This window comes from Eubalaena glacialis, chromosome 18 (genome assembly GCF_028564815.1).
Source record: "Eubalaena glacialis isolate mEubGla1 chromosome 18, mEubGla1.1.hap2.+ XY, whole genome shotgun sequence".
Taxonomy (NCBI): domain Eukaryota; kingdom Metazoa; phylum Chordata; class Mammalia; order Artiodactyla; family Balaenidae; genus Eubalaena; species Eubalaena glacialis.
In genome coordinates, this window is record NC_083733.1 from 36,676,733 (window position 1) to 36,703,120 (window position 26,388).

The window sequence follows — 26,388 nt, forward strand, 5'->3', positions numbered from 1 at the left end:
AGAATTATTCAAGAGACAGCCTCTAGTTCTCAAACTGGTAATATTTAGGAAGGCTAAAAGGACACAGAGGACACTGGTGAGTTTCAAAATGATTCAAGGGACAGATAAGATTTGTCAGATTCCTTTTAGTCCCCATATCATATGCAATTGGAATATGTAGCTGTCTAAGCACTGAAACTACCCCAACATCCAAATGAGAGAACATCATCCATATAATGTATATAATATAACTAAGGCATAGCTACCTAAGGACATGTTTTCCTCAGGTTTTGCTTACCAATTGTGTAATAGTGATCCAATTTATCCCACAGAGTTTCATTATCAGGTCTTGGAAGATTAATGCTTTTAAGAGGTTCATAAACTGAGCCTGAAAGAAAAATGAAAACCCATCAAATTCAATCATTTTCACCCAGATAAACAAAGAAACTTCTGAACAAATGAAGAAGCTCTACTTAGCAATCTAATTTTCATTTTTATAGTGAACTATCACATTTCACTACTTGTCAAATTTTGGGTGGGAAAAGGAGAAAGAAGAAAGCATTTGTAGTATTTCTAAATGTTATGAGCTATCCCCTTCCTCACCCCCAGCAGTCAAGCCAACTAACTCGTGTACACTGGTTCTAACATCTCAAATATCACTAATACTCCCGTGGTAGTCCAGTAGCTCAATAATTTCAGTTCCTTCTGAGAAATATCAATGTATCTACTTACATGCCCTGAAATCCAAACCTTATTCCTTATCCTCATGCATTATCAGGCAGTTTTCTGTCAAACAATCATACCCCCAAAACCTCAAGGAAAAAGATACTGTACATGTTCCAAAGTCATCCACTTCATGAATATTCAGATAGTTTTCATACTGAAAGCCTGAAGCCTCCACTTTCTCCTAGGTAGATAATACTTGCCTTATTATCTAGACTATAAGCAGAAACCATTTCTACTTTTCAGCCACGGAAACTACAGCAAGGTGTTAGCAGAATACACTGCTCAAAAGTTACAAAATTCACGTTAATCATAATAATCTGCCACAAAAGGGATACAGAAAATTGTTCACTTGACTAGTGCACTTTCTCAACTACTGACTGAAAGGAAGACATCTGACCCTTCAGCCATCAGAATAAGTACTGACTCTCATTCTTGTTAAAAGCACTCAGAAATTATAAATATCTCAAAGTCACAATTAATCCACCCTGGGACTCAGGTAATCCATGTCATATAGTCTAACAACATAGCACAAGAGTGAACCTATAACTTACCAGGGTGGGGGGTCGTGTTGGCAGGCATTAAGAATCAGTTTTTAAAGAAAATTAAAGCACTTATGTTCGTAAAATTGCTATGTCCAGTATGCTAGTTTAAAGCCAAGTTATTTGAAATCTTTTTATGTTTAGAGGAAGTAAGGTAAAGATCTACACATTCAGGCAATAGTCCCATATCTTCTGTTAGAAAGAAAAATGACTTATGGATGAAAACAGGGAATATGAAATGACTTGCTCTGAGTGAAGAGATTTTTCTAAAAAAGTCTTCACAATGACACCAACGAGAATGGCCCCCATAGTGAAGTATGGAGAGGACTACCAACACAGAGAGGAAAGCATCAGGACTGCAAAGGAGGCAAGGGTCCACACATACCCTCTGCCTCTCTGCATTCAATTAGCTCTGGGTAGGTTTAAGTATATTGGCAGTATATGGGCAGCCTGGCAGCTGGGAAGGAATGCTTGCATGTTAGGTGATAAGCTCTGGGGGGTCTACACACTCTCGGTGAAATTCAGCCATAATTAATAAAATAAAATCAGGTACAAATCATCATGTTTTAAATTGTGCATATGGATATACAAAGACTAAAGGGGACATGTTTGCTGGGGTGGAATGATTGTGGAATGATTTTTTTACTTAGATTTTATTTAGATTTGTTTTTATTTATTTTGTGGTGAAATAATTTGTTTTTATTTAGAGCACTATTCATAGAGCTAAGATTTTGCTTTATATAAGAAAAATAAAATCACCAAATGTTGCATATATATTTTCATTACAATTAGATAAATAATACATGTGCATATGGATAAAGATTGAAATAGAATATGCAAAACTGAAATCTACTTGCATTATAATAGTAGGTGAATTTATTTTGAAAGATTATTTTAATGACATTGTAACAGGGGTTTTAGAGTGAAAAAAATACTTCCTTTAAAAGTACTACTACATTTAAGGTGCCCCTTACCTCCCCCAAGAGACTAAAATGATTCTGTCATCTAATGTTTTTCAATAAATTCACCCATGGAGTTTCTTAGAAGCAACAATAAATAAACAAACGGGAAACCAGACTTTTCAAGAAAATAAATACCCATTCAGTAGGAGCTAAAAGAGAAGATGTTCAAAGCAAAGCAGAAAAGTGTAAAAGTAAAATCAGCTAATTCACTGAGAATCTATGTTTTCTTATACCTTCCTATATCTTCAAAGAAAGCCCATGGTAAATTAAGAACAGCTTGGCTAGATAAATGTCAACACTTCAGTGATCACCACTATATTGCTTCTGAAGTAACTGCATAAAATTAAATTACTTAGAAAGGAAAAGCAATAATGGAAACATTTTAAACAAGAATTAAACATCTGAAAAGCATCAATACCAATACAAATGTGGAGGAGAAAGAAATCAACAATGGAGTACAAGTTCCCAAAGACATAGAAAAAGATGCAAAATAACAGAAAGAGAAGCAAGAAAAACTATAATCCTGCAGCCTGTGGAACAAAAACCACATTCACAGAAAGATAGACAAGATGAAAAGGCAGAGGGCTATGTACCAGATGAAGGAACAAGATAAAACCCCAGAAATACAACTAAATGAAGTGGAGATAGGCAACCTTCCAGAAAAAGAATTCAGAATAATGATAGTGAAGATGATCCAGGACCTCAGAAAAAGAATGGAGGCAAAGATCAAGAAGATGCAAGAAATGTTTAACAAAGACCTAGAAGAATTAAAGAATTCAAGAAGAAACAGAGATGAACAATACAATAACTGAAATGAAAACTACACTAGAAGGAATCAATAGCAGAATAACTGAGGCAGAAGAACGGATAAGTGACCTGGAAGACAGAATGGTGGAATTCACTGCTGCGGAACAGACTAAAGAAAAAAGAATGAAAAGAAATGAAGACAGCCTAAGAGGTCTCTGGGACAACAATAAACGCAACAACGTTCGCATTATAGGGGTCCCAGAAGGAGAAGAGAGAGAGAAAGGACCCGAGAAAATATTTGAAGAGATTATAGTCGAAAACTTCCCTAACTTGGGAAAGGAAATAGCCACCCAAGTCCAGGAAGCGCAGCGAGTCCCATACAGGATAAACCCAAGGAGAAACACGCCGAGACACATAGTAATCAAATTGGCAAAATTTAAAGACAAAGAAAAATTATTGAAAGCAGCAAGGGAAAAACGACAAATAACATACAAGGGAACTCCCATAAGGTTAACAGCTGATTTCTCAGCAGAAACTCTACAAGCAGAAGGGAGTGGCATGATATACTTAAAGTGATGAAAGGGAAGAACCTACAACCAAGATTACTCTACCCGGCAAGGATCTCATTCAGATTTGATGGAGAAATCAAAAGCTTTACAGACAAGCAAAAGCTAAGAGAATTCAGCACCACCAAACCAGCTCTACAACAAATGCTAAAGGAACTTCCCTAAGTGGGAAACACAGGAGAAGAAAAGGACCTACAAAAAGAAACCCAAAACAATTAAGAAAATGGTCATAGGAACATACATATCAATAATTACCTTAAACGTGAATGGATTAAATGCTCCAACCAAAAGACACAGGCTTGCTGAATGGATACAAAAACAAGACCCATATATATGCTGTCTACAAGAGACCCACTTCAGACCTAGGGACACATACCGACTGAAAATGAGGGGATGGAAAAAGATATTCCATGCAAATGGAAATCAAAAGAAAGCTGGAGTAGCTATACTCATATCAGATAAAATAGACTTTAAAATAAAGAATGTTACAAGAGACAAGGAAGGACACTACATAATGATCAAGGGATCAATCCAAGAAGAAGATATAACAATTATAAATATATATGCACCCAACATAGGAGCACCTCAATACATAAAGCAACTGTTAACAGCTATAAAAGAGGAAATCGACAGTAACACAATAATAGTGGGGGACTTTAACACCTCACTTACACGAATGGACAGATCATCCAAAATAAAAATAAATAAGGAAACAGAAGCTTTAAATGACACAATAGACCAGATAGATTTAATTGATATTTATAGGACATTCCATCCAAAAACAACAGATTACACTTTCTTCTCAAGTGCGCACAGAACATTCTCCAGGATAGATCACATCTTGGGTCACAAATCAAGCCTCAGTAAATTTAAGAAAATTGAAATCATATCAAGCATCTTTTCTGACCACAACGCTATGAGATTAGAAATGAATTACAGGGAAAAAAACGTAAAAAACACAAACACATGGAGGCTAAACAATACGCTACTAAATAACCAAGAGATCACTGAAGAAATCAAAGAGGAAATCAAAAAATACCTAGAGACAAATGACAATGAAAACACGATGACCCAAAACCTATGGGATGCAGCAAAAGCAGTTCTAAGAGGGAAGTTTATAGCTATACAAGCCTACCTAAAGAAACAAGAAAAATCTCAAGTAAACAATCTAACCTTACACCTAAAGAAACTAGAGAAAGAAGAACAAACAAAACCCAAAGTTAGCAAAAGGAAAGAAATCATAAAGATCAGAGTGGAGATAAATGAAATAGAAACAAAGAAAACAATAGCAAAGATCAATAAAACTAAAAGCTGGTTCTTTGAGAAGATAAACAAAATTGATAAGCCATTAGCCAGACTCATCAAGAAAAAGAGGGAGAGGACTCAAATCAATAAAATTAGACACCGCAGAAATACAAAGCATCCTAAGAGACTACTACAAGCAACTCTATGCCAATAAAATGGACAACCTGGAAGAAATGGACAAATTCTTAGAAAGGTATAACCTTCCAAGACTGAACCAGGAAGAAACAGAAAATATGAACAGACCAATCACAAGTAATGAAATTGAAACTGTGATTTAAAATCTTCCAACAAACAGAAGTCCAGGACCATATGGCTTCACAGGTGAATTCTATCAAACATTTAGGGAAGAGCTAACACCCATCCTTCTCAAACTCTTCCAAAAAATTGCAGAGGAAGGAACACTCCCAAACTCATTCTATGAGGCCACCATCACCCTGATACCAAAACCAGACAAAGATGCTACAAAAAAAGAAAATTACAGACCAATATCACTGATGAATATAGATGCAAAAATCCTCAACAAAATACTAGCAAACAGAATCCAACAACACATTAAAAGGATCATATACCACGATCAAGTGGGATTTATCCCAGGGATGCAAGGATTCTTCAATATACGCAAATCAATCAACGTGATACACCATATTAACAAATTGAAGAATAAGAACCATATGATCATCTCAATAGATGCAGAAAAAGCTTTTGACAAAATTCAACACCCATTTATGATAAAAACTCTCGAGAAAGTGGGCATAGAGGGAACCTACCTCAACATAATAAAGGCCATATACGACAAACCCACAGCAAACATCATTCTCAACGGTGAAAAACTGAAAGCATTTCCTCTAAGATCAGGAACGAGACAAGGATGTCCACTCTCACCACTATTATTCAACATAGTTTTGGAAGTCCTAGACACGGCAATCAGAGAAGAAAAAGAAATAAAAGGAATACAAACTGGAAAAGAAGAAGTAAAGCTGTCACTGTTTGCACATGACACGATACTATACATAGAGAATCCTAAAGATGCTACCAGAAAACTACTAGAGCTAATCAATGAATTTGGTAAAGTAGCAGGATACAAAATTAACACACAGAAATCTCTTGCATTCCTATACACTAATGATGAAAAATCTGAAAGAGAAATTATGGAAACACTCCCATTTACCATTGCAACAAAAAGAATAAAATACCTAGGAATAAACCTACCTAGGGAGACAAAAGAATTGTAAGCAGAAAATTATAAGACACTGATGAAAGAAATTAAAGATGATACCAACAGGTGGAGAGATATACCATGTTCTTGGATTGTTAGAATCAATACTGTGAAAATGACTATACTGCCCAAAGCAATCTACAGATTCAGTGTAATCCCTATCAAATTACCAATGGCATTTTTTACGGAACTAGAACAAATCATCTTAAAATTTGTATGGAGACACAAAAGACCCCGAATAGCCAAAGCAGTCTTGAGGGAAAAAAAGGGAGCTGGAGGAATCAGACTCCCTGACTTCAGACTATACTACAAAGCTACAGTAATCAAGACAATATGGTACTGGCACAAAAACAGAAACATAGATCAATGCAACAAGATAGAAAGCCCAGAGATAAACCCACGCACCTATGGTCAACTAATGTGTGACACAGGAGGCAAAGATATACAATGGAGAAAAGACAGTCTCTTCAATAAGTGGTGCTGGGAAAACTGGACAGCTACATGTAAAAGAATGAAATTAGAACACTCCCTAACACACAAAATAAATACACAAAATATTAAATGTAATAAAATTAAATATAAATGTAAGACCGGACACTATAAAACTCTTAGAGGAAAACATAGGAAGAACGCTCTTTGACATAAATCACAGCAAGATCTTTTTTGATCCACCTCCTAGAGTAATGGAAATAAAAACAAAAATAAACAAATGGGACCTAATGAAACTTAAAAGCTTTTGCACAGCAAAGGAAACCATAAACAAGACGAAAAGACAACCCTCAGAATGGGAGAAAATATTTGCAAATGAATCAACAGACAAAGGATTAATCTCCAAAATATATAAAGAGCTCATTCAGCTCAATATTAAAGAAACAAACAACCCAGTCCAAAAATGGGCAGAAGACCTAAATAGACATTTCTCCAAAGAAGACATACAGATGGCCAAGAAGCACATGAAAAGATGCTCAACATCACTAATTATTAGAGAAATGCAAATCAAAACTACAATGAGGTATCACGTCACACCAGTTAGAACGGGCATTATCAGAAAATCTACAAACAACAAATGCTGGAGAGGGTGTGGAGAAAAGGGAACCCTCTTGCACTGTTGGTGGGAATGTAAATTGATACAGCCAGTATGGAGAACAGTATGGAGGTTCCTTAAAAAACTAAAAATAGATTTACCATATGATCCAGCAATCCCACTACTGGGCGTATACCCAGAGAAAACCATAATTCAAAAAGACACATGCACCCCAATGTTCATTCCTGCACTATTTACAATAGCCAGGTCATGGAAGCAACCTAAATGTCCATCGACAGACGAATGGATAAAGAAGTTGTGGTACATATATACAATGGAATATTACTCAGCCATAAAAAGGAACGAAATTGAGTCATTTGTTGAGACGTGGATGGATCTAGAGACTGTCATACAGAGTGAAGTAAGTCAGAAAGAGAAAAACAAATTTCGTATATTAACGCATGTATGTGGAAACTAGAAAAATGGTACAGATGAGCCGGTTTGCAGGGCAGAAGTTGAGACACTGATGTAGAGAACAGACATATGGACACCAAGGGGGGAAAACTGCGGTGGTGTGGGGATGGTTGTGTGCTGAATTGGGCGTTTGGGATTGACGTGTATACACTGATGTGTATAAAATTGATGACTAATAAGAACCTGCAGTATAAACAAACAAACAAACAAAAAAAAGATATCTGCACCTGCATATTCACAGCAGCATTATTTACAATAGCCACGTCATGGAAACAACCTAAGTGTTCTCTGATGCATGAATGGATAAAGAAGTTGTGATACACATACACACACACACTGAAATATTATTTAGCCATAAAAACTAGGAAATCCTCCCACTTGTGACAACATAGATGGACCTTGAAGGTATTATGCTAAGTGAAATAAGTCAGACAAAGACAAATACTGTATGATCTCCCTTATATGTGGAATTCAAAAAATAAATAAAACTCAGACTCTGAAAAAGAAAAAAAAAATAACAGAAAACTCTAATAATGTTTAGAGTTCAAAATGAAATGAATTTTTAAAATATAAATTTCTCCTTTCCATGTTTTTCTCATTTGAATTTTGCCTATATCTAAACACCACAAAGTAAAATGAATCTTATCAGTTATCAAGTTTGTAAAATGAGTTTAAACATGTCAACCTGATTTTTTACCTGACAATTCACTTTGTATTAGAAAAATGCAGTCTACATCTTCATTTCAGAACACATTACATCAAACAGATAACCGTGACAAAGAAGATGAAGCAGAAGTTGTTACTTGAAGAGAAGTATTACAGCTTTAGCATGAAGGAAGAAAGGGCTATTTACTAAGAAAGAGACTAAAGAATGAGCTGATCTGTGAGACATAAACAGTATTATAGAAAGAGATAAACTTAACAAAGGTATAAGCTTTCTGAATTTTGCACTATAAACCCAGAAGGTTTCTGAGTGTTATGGAGAGGCTCTTAAGAAATCACAAAACAGCACTGATAGTTAAATAGCAACTGTTAAAAGCAAGAAATAGATGACCCAAGAGGAAATTCAAGGTGGAAAACTGATCAGCAAACCAAAACAACATCAGAAGTGTATTATTTGGGCATTTTACTTTATATGATTCAAAGCTCTTTAATACATACAAAAATATTATTAATCAAGACTTTGATGATCCCTAAAGTAGCTTTATCATTTTTCCATGCATGGTGGTGGACTAAGATAAATATCATTATTTATTCATTCAGTTAATATATACAGTGAATGCATAAGACTCTGGACCATACATCTAGCAGGCTACCAAGGCCTACAGATTAGGAAGAAAGGTAAAGTTATGAATAAGATTATATTATATTATATATATATATAAAACAAGGTAGAGTGGTGAGTTCCTTAAAAGACAAAGGACAGGAAAATTTAATCCCCCTGTGGGGCTCAGAGAACAGGGAACTCCTGCATTGCAATCTCTAAACTTACCAGCAATTTCAAATAATGAATTGCCATCTAAATATGAAGGTAACAACTGAACTCCAGGAAGATGTTGTCATAAATATATATACATATATGCACACATAGTTAATATAGTTCTTTTTTTTAATTTATTTTATTTTTGGCTGCATTTGGTCTTTGTTGATGCGCGCGCGCTTTCTCTAGTTGTGGCGAGCGGGGACTACTCTTTGTTGCAGCGTGCACTTCTCATTGTGGTGGCTTCTTTTGTTGCAAAGCACAGGCTCTAGGCACGTGGGCTTCAGTAGTTGTGGCAAACGGGCTCAGTAGTTGTGGCTCGTGTGCTCTATACAGCGCAGGCTCAGTAGTTGTGGCGCAGGGGCTTCGTTGTTCTGCGGCATGTGGGACCTTCCCAGACCAGAGCTCAAACCCATGTCCCGTGCATTGGCGGGCAGATTCTTAACCACTGCGTCATCAGGGAAGTTCCTAATACAGTTCTAAAACTTATACACATGTCTCATGAAACAAGATACTATATACTAAGAATTTTTTTGAAGTGATACACATGAAGGTTTAGGTGAAGAAATTATATCACTAAAGGGTAAATTTTATTGACACACTGACCCAAGTATGCCCTTTCACAGGATAATTTTATTATAAATTTAAATCCTTAGAAAGGACCATAGGATTCTGATTCTCTCCCTCAATTAAAATAATTTCTTTTCAGATTAAAAAAAAAAAGATAACATTCTATCACCCTAAAAAAGGTATCATTAACATTTTGGTACGTTTTGGTACATTTGGTACATTAACATTTTGGTGCATTCTTTTCAGGCATTTTTTACTGTGTATATATTTTTTAATGCGTATACTTTTTAATGTGTATATATTTTTTAGTGTGTATATATCACATAGACACATAAAATTTACCACATATAGGATCATAACATACATACTGTTTTTCTCATGGACATAAGTCCTTTCTTTCCTTACCTCATCCTCTTGCCCTCTTCTGTACTCATAACCACACATTTTCCATGTTTATATAATCAAACATATAGGCAAAAATGAGAGAAGAGTCTGCCCTTGCTCGTTTTATAAAAATGGGATCATGACACAGACCTGTGCTTGCATTTAGCTCCTCTCATTTAACAACACACAGGGAAATCACTAAAAGTGATGGCTCTTTCTTTTGCTATACTACAACTTATTCCACTAGCCCCCCATCAGTGGGTATACAATTTGCTTCCGATTTTTACCATCACAAACAATACTGCAAAACACAGATATACATAGATATAAGCAGGAGTGTGCTAGAACCAGTTAGAACTGGCTGGAGAGAGTCAACTGTTAAATTGTCAGGAATTTTGGGAATGGTTGTGAAACACAGCCATAACTGCAAATTAAATTACAACTAATTATTAAAAACAATGGTAATAAATAATCAAGCCTCATCACTTCCTAATTATTTTACTACATTCTACTATTATATATACTTTTGAGTTTATTTATACCTATATATCTGTACATTGGAAATACTATCTAATAGCATGTTACAATACATATCTTCCCAACTCTGCATTCAGTAATGTCACGTAAAGAAGTAGTATTGAATTAAATGATAAATGCACTTTTTACAACAAATGGCAAATTACATTTTTTAAAAAGGCTAAAATAATTCACATTTCTACCAGTAATGTAAGGGCTCCATTCTTTTAAAAGCTTTTCCAATCTGATAGGAGTAAAGCAGTAGCCCTCTTTTACTTAATTTTCATTTCCCAGACTATTAGTGAGTTTGAGAATCTTTACAAACTGGCCATTTGGATTTGCTCTTCTGTGAACTGCCTACATCCTATTGCCATTTGCTACTGTTTTATCAGTGTTTTTGTCATCAATTTCTAAGAGCTCTTTGTATGTTTTGTGTGCTATTTAACATTTCCATTTCAAATATTTTCCCCTGAGTTTTCATTAGTATACCAATGTCAAAATTAAAAAAAAAAAAAAGTAACAGTCAATCTATCTCTTTCCTCATTTGGTTCTCGTCTTCCTTTTTGTTTAAAAAGGTTTTTGATAGGGACTTGGTCCGGAAAGATTCCACATGCCGCAGAGCAACTAAGCCCGTGTGCCACAACTACGGAGCCTGCACTCTAGAGCCCGCGTGCCACAACTACTGAAGCCCGTGCGCCTAGAGCCCATGCTCCGCAGCGAGAGGCCACCGCAATGAGAAGCCCACGCACCACAATGAAGAGTGGCCCCTGCTCACCGCAACTAGAGAAAGTCCACGCGCAGCAAAAAAGACCCAAAGCAGCCATAAATAAATAAATAAATAAATTTATTTTAAAATAATAATAAATAAATAAATAAAAAGGTTTTTGATAACCCCAAGGTTATACATATAGTTACTGCAATTTTCTTCTAAGTCTTTTATAATGTTAAAAAAATAAATTTTCCCACTTAGCTATTTTATCCATTGGGAATTTGTTTTCTAAACCGCTTTTAAAGTAAGTAGTAAATTCCATTCATTTTAAAAAGATCAAATTGGTAAAATTTTTTTCTTTTTAGGTTACAAAATATTCAATAGAAAGATCCATTTGTCCTAAATTATAAAGAGACCATCTCAAACTATGGGATTCAAAGAGACAATTTCCTCTTGAAATAATACAACTTAATTTTCAAAAGCTATATAAAAACTCTAGTATCTAATAATGTAGCATTTGATCTACTTATATGCAAGATTTCAAACCCATCATGGACATATGATATTTACAAACAGCTTAAACAATAATCAGCTTCATGTGCAGATACATTAATGTCTCTAAAAATCGCAATTGCTTGGAGCAACATATATTGATTTTTTTAAGTACTGTAGTAGCACTCAATGAGGCATATTGATACAAAGTTAAAACATAAAGTATGCTGCACCCTTTCATTTTTCTATAGGTCTTGGGTTCTAGCAGAGAAATACACAAAGAATGTGAAAGTAGAATCTTAGCCCAAGGAAAGAATCAATCAGTATCTTCTGTCTGTGTTTTATTAATGATTCTCTAACTTTGGGAATGGAGCAGGGTGAGATTCACCAGTTCTAAAGACTGCAACTTTAGAATCTTCTGCCTGAGCTAATGGTAAACAGCTAATTTTATAGACATAGGACATTAAGAACTGTGATTTTTCAGTCAGGAAAGTCTCTGAAAGCCTTAGTCTCTTAAGCCTAAGTTTTTGAAAACTGTGAAGTGCAGAGGCTAATAAACTAATAAGAAAGTATGTACAAAGAAGCAGTTGAATAACCAAAATCCCTGAGCTAACATATTCTCCAACAAAATAATCAGGAACTAAGAAGAATCTGAAGCCCTTGTATTGTAGAGGGTCAAAAAGCCCCACAGTTTCATGAGGTTTGGATAGTCCTTATACTTACATGGATATAGAGAAGGTGAGGAGAGCAGGAAGGGTACAGACCAGAAGGCATGGAAAAGCAGAGATAGCCTTGTATCTGAACATACAAAATATATGCAAACCACATCTGTGGTTTATCAGTTAATTATTAAAACATTAATTTCTGAGTTGTTAAGATATCAAGGTTTCCCAGAGTATAATAATTATATGTTTATCATCTATATATGATATAACATATTTTCAAGCAACTTTGAAATTTAAATTAAATCATTAACTTGGGATGATAAGTTCTTCATCTTAAAATTCCCTTTTACTCCTCCACTGATAAAAACTAGAAGGATACGACTATAGAAGGGACAAATTATTCTAATACATTCTCACCTTTGTATCCCTAATGCTTGTACTAGGAGGTTCACAATCCAAATGTTTATTGAATTGAACTGCGTGACCCACATGATTAGGGGGAGGTCTTCTTCAATTCCACAGGCAGAGTTAATTGTTCCATATTCTGCATTCTTACAGCACTCTGTAAATACCTTAAGTACAGTTCTTGCTTATGACAATACATTTTATTTTCACCAGTTGATTAATGTGCTAACTACACTGGAAACCGATCTACAACAGGGACCATATCTAGTACATAGTAAATGGCAGTGAAAGTTTGGTAAGAAGAGGGAAAACATGGAGAGAAGCTGACAAAAATAGTCTTCCTGAAAAGTTTGTTTTCAGGAAACTTCTGATGACCAGTTTACAATATTCTCACAGGCTATGCTATCTCCTGCTGCTCCCATCCAACTTGATTTAATCATCTAGGCCCACCTCTTCAGACTTTCATGATTAGACAAGTTGAAAAACTTAACTAACTTTAGAATGGATACCCGTTAACTTTTATAGTTAAAAGGTTCGAATACACTATACATGACTCAGCACTTTGAGCATCTTCAAGATCACCAACATCTCCTTCCAAAACAAAACAACAAAACTTAAACCATGATTTTCTTTACTGTATAATTTCTTAAAATGAGAAAGGGAAATTTTGCATGCATACTACTTTGCATTGTACCAGATACTTAACGTACATTGTCCCATTTCATCTTCCTGACAAAGGAAGGAGGTTGGCATTAAATTGAAGCACAAAGAAGTTATTAAATGGCAGTCTAAATCTGAACACGGGGTTCTCTAAAGACAAACTATATGTGTGCTCTTTGTCCTATACCATGAAACCTCATAAAAATGCTTGGCTAAGAAGAGTTAAGAGCCCTTAATCCCTGTTTTCATTTTCTGCTCTAAACAACAGACTGCTCCAAAATTATATGTACATGTATATATACATATATGTATACTTTTCCCTACTTAACTCCAAGTTATTATCACAGTTCATCTGAACCCTCAACTTCTTAAGTCTATGTTTCTCCATGGCAAGTTGGGTAAGAAACAGATTTTAAATGTAAAATATGAAGTGGCAAATATAAAATAGCACAACTTCTTAAAATTGAAGTAAAATTTGCCTCTTCAACTAATCCAGCTAAGATGTGAAAAGGCCATTCAACTGTTCCCATTTTATTTTTAATAAAAAGGTATTAAGTTCTTCCAGTGACCTTTAAGGAAGGAGCACAGCCTATAAAATCTATTGAAGGATATTAAATCTGGTTGATGTTTTATGAGTTGATCTTATAAATACCAATCACTCAATTAGCTATTTCATTTTCCTTTCTTATTTATAGTCTAGTAGAGTCCCTTGCCATAATATACCATGAATGTATATGATTTCTGTGAGGTCAGAGCTGTATTCTAACAATTCTAGTGTTTCTAAAAAGTTTCTGGAACTCCTTTGATGAAAAAAAATGCATTCAGAAATGACACAGTTATTTAAATTTCTCAACAGTAGTTGTTTCATTCACTGTTATAATCCCAGTGCCAATAGTGACCGGAAAACAGTGAGCACTCAATAAATATTTATTCAACAAATGGAATTAATATCCTCTGATATCTAAAATTTGCCTACAATTACTCGGAATCAGCTGCAATGAATAAGGTGACTCATCAGAGCAGATGAAGTTAGGTAAGACTCACTGATCAATACCCTAAGCTGTGATCATGTAGTAATTCAACTTGTTCTATTCTTCTATTTTAATCTGTTCTGTTCTCTTCTTCTATTGCTCATAAAGGAGGATCTGAATGAAATCATGAAAGGATATGATTTAAAAATGATTTGATCACTAGAATAAATGTATATAGCTTACAAATGACTTACTTTATAAATGATAATATTAATCTGAACATATAAGATTTCTGAAGAGAAACCCAGAGTCATTATTTCATACTTATATTACAAGTAAAAATTTTCAATTCCAAACTTCTAAGACTTAAATGATAGCATCTTAGTTAAATATTAATTGAATTACATGGAGGGGAAAAAGAACTTCACTATACACCATTCCCAATCTTTACAAGAAATATTTAATTTTATTATGTCTTGTTATTACAGTGATTTAAAAAAGCATGTGACATTAGGCATTTTGCTGTGTCATATGTTATTCAACACAAGTCCTACAGAAATAATACTTTCAAGCTATTCAGCATTTAGAAAGATGGAAACAAACCATTTTCCTTTATCATTTGCACTTTGATAAGTCCTGGTCTGTATTTCTTGTCTTGGCAGAGTTCAGTAATGCATTTAATATGAATGTTAACACTACTAATTATAAATTGCCCTGATAACACTTTATAGCATAAGCTTGAACAGAGGAAGTCTTGAATGTTAATCGAAAAAAATCACAATAAACTATGAATTAGCAAAGTAAGCTAATACTAAGAATAAAAATATTCTCAACCAGAAAAAAAGGAGAAGTACTTCTGACAGTATAGAGTTTGTAGACAATGAATGCTAGCTAATTTTCTTCTCATCAAATGCACTGAAGTTTACATCACTGGCTAAGTAAAACAGGGCAGAGACGTTTTTGCCATTTTCTACACTATACCATCAGACTTTGGCGATTTGCTCCAAAGCTGTCCTGAGAGTCTGTGTCAGTAAACTGCCTTCTGTGAAGACCTACATACAATAAAATCATAACTGACAAAACTTTCTTGTATGGAATCCAATCACATTTTTTAGAAGCCATCTTTTACTCTAGTGAATAAGGTTAATCCCAAGGTCCAATCAAGTAAAAAAAAGAGGTCTCCCTGCTCTCCATCGTCCCTCCTCCTCATCCCCCAGAGTGTAAGGAAGCTCCTGGATAGACACTGTCATAATACCTAGGAGGTTGTGGAAAGAACATGGGCTGTGAAAACAGATAGACCTTGGCTGCAATCACAGCTATGTCCTTCACAACATTGTGGATTTGGGCTCTCTCTGAGCTAGGACTTCTAATCTGTAAAGTTGGGGAAAATTTAACCTCACAGGATTGTAGTGAGACTTAAAAGAAATATTTTAAGTATAGCACTGGCACACTGTATATTAACTACTGATTGTCTTCCCTTCTCCACCCTTAAATTTTTGAATCTCCTCTTGCACTTAGCCTAGGACTGGTCACAAAATTAGAAATCGAGGAATTTTGATTGTTAATCAGAATCCTCCTGATCAATGCAAGGATGGATAAGCCCCACATAGTGATTTTAAATCTGTAATTTTAAAAATCAGTAATTAAGAAACAGCAAAAAGATAACTGAATGGAATTTGAGCTGTAAATGTGATATTAAAGTACCCTTGGGTTGGTATACATAGTTTAGTGTCTATGTGCAAAAGCCATAGGAAACCAAGATTACCACTTTCTCTAAACATGCCAGATAAACGAGCATTACTTAGGGTGGAAGAGGGAGAAAAGCTCAACTAAAATATGACCCTGAACTACATAGGAGTGATGCTAACAGGTCTTCAATACAACTTTATAAACAAAATGAGTAATTATTTCTGAAGCATGATTATTCAGAATTAACCTTAATGTCATTAACAACCTCCAAGTCTAATTATGGCCAACTGTCAAACATCCCCAAAAAACATGCAATCTCTGTGGGGAGACAAAGCAAACTCAAGACCCTTAGGAGCAGAATCAAATCTGTCATTAAGAAGCATAGGTTGCCATACCCATGTTATAATGAACATATTAAAACACAAATTAACCTACATTCTAATACATATATTTAATTATAGAATTGGAATACTATAATAGGCATTCTTTCAGTACTAAATGTATACAAGCAGAACACTATTCAAACCATCTAGTTTGGCTTAAATTGTTTCCTGTCTAAGTGTAGCTTAACTCTGCCGTATTTTCTTTTTTAAAAATCTTTATTGGAGTATACTTGCTTTACAATGGTGTGTTAATTTCTGCTGTATAACAAAGTGAATCAGCTACACATATACATATATCCCCATATCTCCTCCCATATCTCCTCTTTCTTGCGTCTCCTCCCACCCTCCCTATCCCACCCCTTTAGGTGGACACAAAGCACCGAGCTGATCTCCCTGTGCTGTGCGGCTGCTTCCCACTAGCTATCTATTTTACATTTGGTAGTGTATATATGTCCATGCCACTTTCTGACTTCATCCCAGCTTACCCTTCCCCCTCACCTTGTACTCAAGTGCATTCTCTACGTCTCCGTCTTTATTACTGTCCTGCCCCTAGGTTCTTCAGAACCTTTTTTTAGATTCCATATATACGTGTTAGCATACAGTATTTGTTTTTCTCTTTCTGACTTACTTCACTCTATATGACAGATTCTAGGTGCATCCACCTCACTACAAATAACTGAATTTCGTTTCTTTTTATGGCTGAGTAAAATTCTATTGTATATATGTGCCACATCTTCTTTATCCATTCATCTGTCAAAGGACACTTAGGTTGCTTCCATGTCCTGGTTATTGTAAATAGTGCAGCAGTGAACATTGTGGTACCCGTCTCTTTTTGAATTATGGTTTTCTCAGGGTATATGCCCAGTAGCGGGATTGCTGGGTCATATGGTAGTTCTATTTTTAGTTTTTTAAGGAACCTCCATACTGTTCTCCATACTGGCTGTATCAATTTACATTCCCACCAACAGTGCAAGAGGGTCCCCTTTTCTCCACACCCTCTCCAGCATTTATTGTTTGTAGATTTTATGATGATGGCCATTCTGACCGGCGTGAGGTGATAACCTCATTGGAGTTTTGATTTCCATTTCTCTAATGATTAGTGATGTTGAGCATCCTTTCATGTGTTTGTTGGCAATCTGTATATCTTCCTTGGAGAAATGTTTATTTAGGTCTTCTGCCCATATTTGGAGTAGGTTGTTTCTATTTTTGATATTGAGCAGCATGAGCTGCTTGTATATTTTGAGCTTAATCCTTTGTCAGTTGCTTCGTTTGCAAATATTTTCTCCCACTCTGCAGGTTGGCTTTTTGTCTTGTTTATGATTTCCTTTGCTGTGCAAAAGCTTTTAAGTTTCATTAGGTCCCATTTGTTTATTTTTGGTTTTATTTCCATTTCTCTAGGAGGTGGGTCAAAAAGGATCTTGCTGTGATTTATGTCATAGAGTGTTCTGCCTATGTTTTCCTCTAACAGTTTTATAGTGTCTGGCCTTACATTTAGGTCTTCAATCCATTTTGAGTTTATTTTTGTGTATGGTGTTAGGGAGTGTTCTAATTTCATTCTTCTACACGTAGCTGTCCAGTTTTCCCAACACCACTTATTGAAGAGGCTGTCTTTTCTCCATTGTGTATTCTTCCCTACTTTATCAAAGATAAGGTGACCACAGGTGCGTGGGTTTACCTCTGGGCTTTCTTTCCTGTTCCACTGATCTATATTCTTGATTTTGTGCCAGTACCATACTATCTTGATTACTGTAGCTTTGTAGTATAGTCTGAAGTCAGGGAGCCTGAATCCTCCAGCTCCGTTTTTCTTTCTCAAGATTGCTTTGGCTATTCGGGGTCTTTTGTGTTTCCATACAAATTGTGAAATTTTTTGTTCTAGTTCAGTGAAATATGCCATTGGTAGTTTCATAGGGATTGCACTGAATCTGTAGATTGCTTTGGGTAGTAGAGTCATTTTCACAATGTTGATTCTTCCAATCCAAGAACATGGTATATCTCTCCATCTGTTTGTATCATCTTTAATTTCTTTCATCAGTGTCTTATAGCTTTCTGCATACAGGTCTTTTGTCTCGTTAGGTAGGTTTATTCCTAGGTATTTTATTCTTTTACTTGCAGTGGTAAATGGGAGTGTTTACTTAATTTCTCTTTCAGATTTTTTATTGTTAGGGTATAGGAATGCAGGAGATTTCTGGGCATGAATTTTGTATCCTGCTGCGTTACCAAATTCATTGATTAGCTCTAGTAGTTTTCTGGTAGCATCTTTAGGATACTCTATGTACAGTATCATGTCATCTGCAAAACAGTGACAGCTTTACTTCTTCTTTTCCGATTTGGATTCCTTTATTTCTTTTTCTTCTCTGACTGCTGTGGCTAAAACTTCCGAAACCATGTTGAATAATAGTGGTGAGGGTAGGCAACCCTGTCTTGTTCCTGATCTTAGTGGAAATGCTTTCAGTTTTTCACAATTGAGAATGATGTTGGCTGTGGTTTGTCATATATGGCCTTTATTATGTTGACGTAACTTCCCTCTATGCCTACATTCTGGAGAGTTTTTATCATAAATGGGTGTTGAATTTTGTCAAAAGCTTTTTCTGCACCTATTGAAATGATCATATGGTTTTTCTCCTTCAATTTGTTAATGGTTTATCACATTGATTGACGTGAGCATATTGAAGAATCCCTGCGTTCCTGGGATAAACCCCCTTTATCATGGTGTATGATCCTTTTAATGTGCTGTTAGATTCTGTTCGCTAGTATTTTGCTAAGGATTTCTGCATCTATGTTTATCAGTGATACTGGCCTGTAGTTTTCTTTTTTTTGTGACATCTTTGTTTTTGGTATCAGGGTGATGGTGGCCTCGTAGAATGAGTGTGGCAGTGTTCCTCTGCTATATTTTGGAAGAGTTTGAGAAGGATAGGTGTTAGCTCTACTCTAAATGTTTGCTAGAATTCGCCTGTGAAGCCATCTGGTCCAGGCTTTTGTTTGTTGGAAGATTTTTAATCACAGTTTCAATTTCAGTGCTTGTGATTGGTCTGTTTATATTTTCTACTTCTTCCTGGTTCAGTCTAGGAACGGTGTGCTTTTATAAGAATCTGTCCATTACTTCCAGGTTGTCCATTTTGTTGACATATAGTTGCTTGTAGTAATCTCTCATGATCCCTTGCATTTCGGCAGTGTCAGTTGTTACTTCTCCTTTTTCATTTCTAATTCTGTTAATTTGAGTCTTCTTCCTTTTTTCTTGATGAGTCTGGCTAATGGTTTATCAACTTTGTTTATCATCTCAAAGAACCAGCTTTTAGTTTTATTGATCTTTGCCATTGTTTCCTTCATTTCTTTTTCCTTTATTTCTGATCTGATGTTTCTTTCTTTCTTTCTTTCTGCTAACTTTGGGGTTTTTTTTGTTCTTCTTTCTCTAATTGCTTTAGGTGTAAGGTTACAGTGTTTATTTGAGATGTTTCTTGTTTCTTGAGGTAGGATTGTATGTCTATAAACTTCCCTCTTAGAACTGCTTTTGCTGCATCCCATATGTTTTGGGTCATAGTGTTTTCATTGTCATTTTTTTCTAGGTATTTTTTGATTTCCCCTTGGATTTCTTCAGTGATCTCTTGCTTATTTAGTAGCGTATTGTTTAGCCTCCATGTGTTTGTATTTTTTACAAATTTCTTCCTGTAATTGATATGTAGTCTCATAGCATTGTGTTCGGAAAAGATACCTGATACGATTTCAATTTTTTAAAAATTTACCAAAGCTTGATTTGTGACTCAAGATATGATCTATCCTGGAGGATGTTCCATGAGCACTTGAGAAGAAAGTGTATTCTGTTGTTTTTGGATGGAATGTCCTATAAATATCTATTAAGTCTATCTTGCTTAATATATCATTTAAATCTTGTGTTTCCTTATTTATTTTCATTTTGGATGATATGTCCATTAGTGAAAGTGGGGTGTTAAAGTCCCCTACTACGATTGTGTTACTGTCGATTTCCCCTTTTATGGCTATTAGCAGTTGCCTTATGTATTGAGGTGCTCCTATGTTGGGTGCATAAATATTTACAATTGTTATATCTTCTCCTTGGATTGATCCCTTGATCTTTATATAGTCTCCTTCTTTGTCTCTTGTAATAGTCTTTATTTGAAAGTCTATTTTTTCTAAAATGAGAATTGCTACTCCAACTTTCTTTTGATTTCCATTTGCATGGAATATCTTTTTCCATCTTCTTACTTTCAGTCTTTATGTGTCCCTAGGTCTGAAATGGGTCTCTTGTAGACAGCATATATATGGGTCTTGTTTTTGTATCCATTCAGCCAGTCTATGCATTTTGGTTGGAGCATGTAATCCATTTACATTTAAGGTAGTTATTGATATGTATGTTCCTATTACCATTTTCTTAACTGTTTTCGGTTTGTTATTGAAGGTCTTTTCCTTTTCTTCTGTTTCCTGCCTAGAGAAATTCCTTTAGCATTTGTTGTAAGGCTGGTTTGGTGGTGCTGAATTCTCTTAGCTTTTGCTTGTCTGTAAAGGTTTTAATTTCTCCATCGAATCTGAATGAGATCCTTGCTGGGTAGAGTAATCTTGGTTGTGGGTTTTTCCCTTTCATCACTCTAAATATGTCCTGCCACTCCCTTCTGGCTTGCAGAGTTTCTGCTGAAAGCTCAGCTGTTAACCTTATGGGGATTCCCTTGTATGTTATTTTTTGCTTTCCCCTTGCTACTTCTAATATTTTTTCTTTGTATTTAATTTTTAATAGTTTGATTAATATGTGTCTTGGTGTGTTTCTCCTTCAATTTATCCTGTATAGGACTCTCTGAGCTTCCAGGACTTGACTATTTCCTCTCCCATATTAGGGAAGTTTTCAACTATAATCTCTTCAAATATTTTCTCAGTCCCTTTCTTTTTCTCTTCTTCTTCTGGGAGCCCTATAAGTTGAATGTTGGTGCGTTTAATGTTGTCCCAGAGGTCTCTGAGACTGTCTTCAATTCTTTTCATTCTTTTTTCTTTATTCTGCTCTGTGGTGGTTATTTCCACTATTTTATCTTTCAGGTCACTTATCCGTTCTTTTGCCTCAGTTATTCTGCTATGGATTCCTTCTAGAGAATGTTTAATTTCATTTATTGTGTTGTTCATCGTTTGTTTGCTATTTAGTTCTTCTAGGTCCTTGTTAAACGTTTCTTGTATTTTCTCCATTCTATTTCCAAGATTTTGGATCATCTTTCCTATCATTACTCTGAATTCTTTTTCAGTTAGACTGCCTATTTCTTCTTCATTCGTTTGGTCTGGTGGGTTTTTACCTTGCTCCTTCATCTGCTGTGTATTTCTCTGTCTTCTCATTTTGCTTGACTTACTGTGTTTGGCGTCTCCTTTTCACAGGCTGCAGGTTCGGAGTTCCCGTTGTTTTTGGTGTCTGGCCCCAGTGGCTAAGGTTGGTTCAGTGAGTTGTGTAGACTTCCTAGTCGAGGGCACTGGTGCCTGTGTTCTGGTGAATGATGCTGGATCTTTTCTTTCTGGTGGGTAGGACCGCGTCTGGTGGTGTGTTTTGGGGTGTCTGGGAACTTATTATGACTTTAGGCTTTTTCTCTACTAATGGGTGGGGTTGTGTTCCTGTCTTGGTAGTTGCTTGACATAGGGTGTCCATCACTGTAGCTTGCTGCTCATTGAGTGGAACTGGGTCTTAGCATTGAGATGGAGCTCTCTGGAAGAGCTTTTGCCATTTGATATTATGTGGGGCTGGGAGGTCTCTGGTGGACCAATGTCCTGAACTCGGCTCTCCCACCTCAGAGGCTCAGGCCTGACACCCAGCTGGAGCACCAAGACACTGTCAGCCACACAGCTCAGAAGAAAAGGCAGGAAAAAAAAATAAAAGAAAGAAGGAAAATAAAATAAAGTTATTAAAATTAAAAAAAATCATTAAAGATAAAAAAATTAAAAAGTAATTAAAAAAAGAAAAGAAAGAAGGAAAGAACAGAGCAACCAAACCAAAGAACAAATCAACCAATGATAAAAGTGCTAAAAACTATAATTAAAAAGGAAAAAAATGAAAAAATGGACAGACAGAACCCTAGGAAAAATGCTAAAAGCAAAGCTATACAGACAAAATCACACAAAGAAGCACACACATTCACACTCACAGAAAGAGAAAAAGGAAAAAAGAAAACTATTGTATATATAGAAAAAAAAGGAAGAGAGCAACCAAACCATTAAACAAATCTACGAATGATAATAAGCTCTAAATACTAAACTAAGATAAACATAAAACCAGAAGCAAATTAGATGCAGAAAGCAAACCCCAAGCCTTCAGTTGCTCCCAAAATCCACTGCCTCAATTTTGGGATCATTCATTGTCTATTCAGGTATTCCAGAGATGCAGGGTATATCAAGTTGATTGTGGAGATTTAATCCGCTGCTCCTAAGGCTGCTGGGAGAAATTTCCCTTTCTCTTCTTTGTTCGCACAGCTCCTGAGGTTCAGCTTTGGATTTGGCCCCGCCTCTGCGTGTAGGTTGCCTGAGGGCATCTGTTCCCCACCCAGACAGGACGGAGTTAAAGTAGCAGCTGATTGGGGGCTCTGACTCACTCAGGCCGGGCGGAAGGAGGGGTACAGAATGCTGGGCGAGCCTGCGGCGGCAGAGGCCAGCATGACATTGCAACAGCCTGAGGCGTGCCGTGTGTTCTCCTGGGGAAGTTGTCCCTGGATCACAGGACCCTGGCAGTGGCGGGCTGCACAGCCTCCTGGGAGGGGAGGTGTGGATAGTGACCTGTGCTTGCCCACAGGCTTATTGGTGGCTGCAGCAGCTGCCTTAACGTTTCATGCCTGTATCTGGTGTCCGCACTGATAGCCGCGGCTCGCACCCATCTCTGGAGCTAGTTTAGGCGATGCTCTGAATCCCCTTTCCTCGTGCACCCCAAAACAATGGTCTCTTGCCTCTTAGGCAGTTCCAGACTTTTTCCCGGACTCCCTCCCGGCTAGCTGCGGTGCACTAACCCCCTTCAGGCTATGTTCACGCAGCCAACCCCAGTCCTCTCCCTGGGATCTGAACTCCGAAGCCTGAGCCTCAGCTCCCAGCCCCCACCCGCCTCAGCGGGTGAGCAGACAAGCCACTCAGGCTGGTGAGTGCTGGTCGGCAGTGGTCCTCTGTGTGGGAATCTCTCCGCTTTGCCCTCTGCACCCTTGTTGCTGCGCTGTCCTCCATGGCTCTGAAGCTTCCCCCTGTCCACATCCCTGTCTCCACCAGTGATGGGGCTTCCTAGTGTGTGGAAACTTTTACTCCTTCACAGCTCCCTCCCAAAGGGGCAGGTCCCGTTCCTATTCTTTTGTCTCTGTTTTTCCTTTTTTCTTTTGCCCTACCCAGGTATGTGGGGAGTTTCTTGCCTTTTGGGACGTCTGAGGTCTTCTGCCAGCATTCAGTAGGTGTTCTGTAGGAGTTGTTCCACATGTAGATGTATTTTTGATGTATTTGTGAGGAGGAAGGTGATCTCCACGTCTTACTCCTCTGCCATCTTGAAGGTCCCCCCTCTGTGCCATATTTTTTATGGGCTATTAATTTTTTATGTAATACAAAACTGAAAGAATGTAACTCTGGGTGAACACTAACACTATCAAAATTTTGCTGTACTTTAATTTGCATTATAATTTAGTTGTAAGAATTTTATAGTAGTAAAAAAAGCAAAATGAAAACTGGAGTCATGACAATGGATATTTAGGTAACGTATTCAGTTTAAGGTATTTAGAGACTTCCCTGGTGGTGCTGTGGTTAAGAATCTGCCTGCCAATGCAGGGGACATGGGTTCAAGCCCTGGTTCAGGAAGAATCCCACACGCTGTGGAGCAACTTAGCTCGTGTGCCACAACTACTGAGCCTGCGCTCTAGAGCCCATGAGCCACAACTACTGAAGCCCGCGCACCACAACTACTGAAGCCCTCACATCTAGAACCGGTGCTCCGCAACAAGAAAAGCCACAGCAATGAGAAGCCCGCGCACCGCAACAAAGAGTAGCCCCCGCTCGCCACAACTAGAGAAAGCCCACATGCAGCAACAAGGACCCAACACAGCCAAAAATAAATAAATTTTTAAAAAAAGAATAAACAAAAACAAGTATTAGGTATTCAGCTTATACTATTGCAAATTAAACTATACTGTAACATGAAACCATAATAGAAATCAGCCTGGAACTTGCTAGTTTTTTGTAGTTAATTTGAAGACCTTTTACTGTTTCCTCTCCTTTTCAAACAATTATATCTATTACTTGAAGCACCTACCCTCATTTTTATGTTCACTGTATAAGACTGTTGAATCCTATCTTATAAGGATACCTAGAAAAAAAAAAACTTTTCTAAAGGCAGTGTCTACTGGCATCATTCTGCCTGAACTGATAAGCTACATGAGGCATGAAAGAGGCCAGATCCTCCTCACATCACCACCACCACCACCATCAGGGGCCTCCAACAAAGATCTTCAAGCAATCAGCACTTCAGTTTCTCAAAGAAATACTTGTGGAAAATAAATTGGACGAGGGGGAAAATAAGCTTAACTTCTAGTGCTGACCAAATATGCCTCTCATTTCCATTTAATTGGCTAGGGAACTCCTTGAAAATGGAGTCAGTCATTACATCCTGAAGCAGAGCTGCCTACTGAGATGGAGACTACAAGATCTTCTGGACATAGAAAGGATCACCAAATATAATTAAAGAAATAATGTACGATAAAGATATTAGAAGGAAATGTGAATAATACCCAGTAATTTCCAATAACATTTGTTGTAAAATTAACTTTTGTTATTAATGTATAGCAATGGGCTCAAACAAGAGTCCTGAACTAGCAACCCAAATGCCCTGGGTCAGCTGAGTAAAATGATTTAGTCCAGGTCAATCCAGGTCAGAAGTCAGAACCTGGAGTAGACCTGCAAACTGGTAAAAGCAGAAAGCCACACTAGTAAAAGGAAGCTGCAGAAACAGTCATGGTCACACATAGGAATGTGGGGTCACGTCTAACAGGAATCAGCGACGCCAGTAATGACATATTTATCTGAAGACTAAGTTCAAGATTGGGAACATGAGAATACTTAATTCAGAGCCCAAGATCTAAGACATGAGAACGTTACACAGGACTGCTGCTCAGCAAGTATGGTGCTATGGATAGACTTTTGATCCCCAAAGTGTAGGCGATCCACTAGCAGCAGGGCCTTGTCTGGGAGCTTGCTGGAACTGCAGACTCACAGGCTACATCCCAGACCTGCTGTATGAGAATCTGCATTTTAAGGAGATCCAAGGCTCTACAGAGGAAGTTATTCCATCTTGTAAAAAACAAGAGAGGGGAGGGGAAAAAAGAGAAGAAGAAGGGATCAAAATCAAATAGCAGCTTTGTTATCTTAGGAAAATCCAACTCCACAACCCCTAGAAAATAGGGCTGTGAACTAACCAAAATAGCTTAATATCAAGACTAACATCTTGTTCATAAAAGCTTGCTTCAAGACCCCGAATCACTATACAACCAATCCAAAGCTATCATGTCATCAACTTGCCCAATTCCAACCAATTCCCCATCTTGTAAGATCTGCCTTAAAATCACCCAACCTAAGTTCTAAAACCACATAAATATTCTCCCTTGACTGCCCTGACAGTCAATGGTTAAGAGCCAGAACATTCTGAAGTAGAAAGGAACATGAACAAGCATCTGGTCTAAGCACTTTGTTTTATGGAAGAAATTTCGCAATTTGCTCAAGAAGGCAGAACTAGTTAAAAATAGAACTAACATCAGAAATAAAATCTCTTGACTCCCTCTTTGGGGGTCTGTGTTTTTTGTTTTTTTTTTAATTTACATTCATTATTTTGGCCTTTATGTCCTAGAGCAGGAGTCCCCAACCCCCGGGCCACAGACCGGTACCAGTCCGAGGCCTGTTAGGAACCAGGCCACACAGCAGGAGGTGAGCGTCAGGCA

General features: G+C 36.9%; 1 protein-coding gene across 4 annotated transcripts in view; it reads right to left on the reverse strand.

Annotated features, from left to right (window-relative positions):
• Positions 1–26,388, reverse strand: part of PHKB (phosphorylase kinase regulatory subunit beta) — a 220,649-nt gene that overhangs the window by 179,653 nt on the left and 14,608 nt on the right. For all 4 annotated transcript variants that reach the window (XM_061174410.1, XM_061174411.1, XM_061174412.1 and 1 more), the window contains one exon: positions 278–367. In XM_061174410.1, the coding sequence (XP_061030393.1) occupies positions 278–367 (90 nt within the window). The remainder of the gene's footprint in view (positions 1–277; positions 368–26,388) is intronic.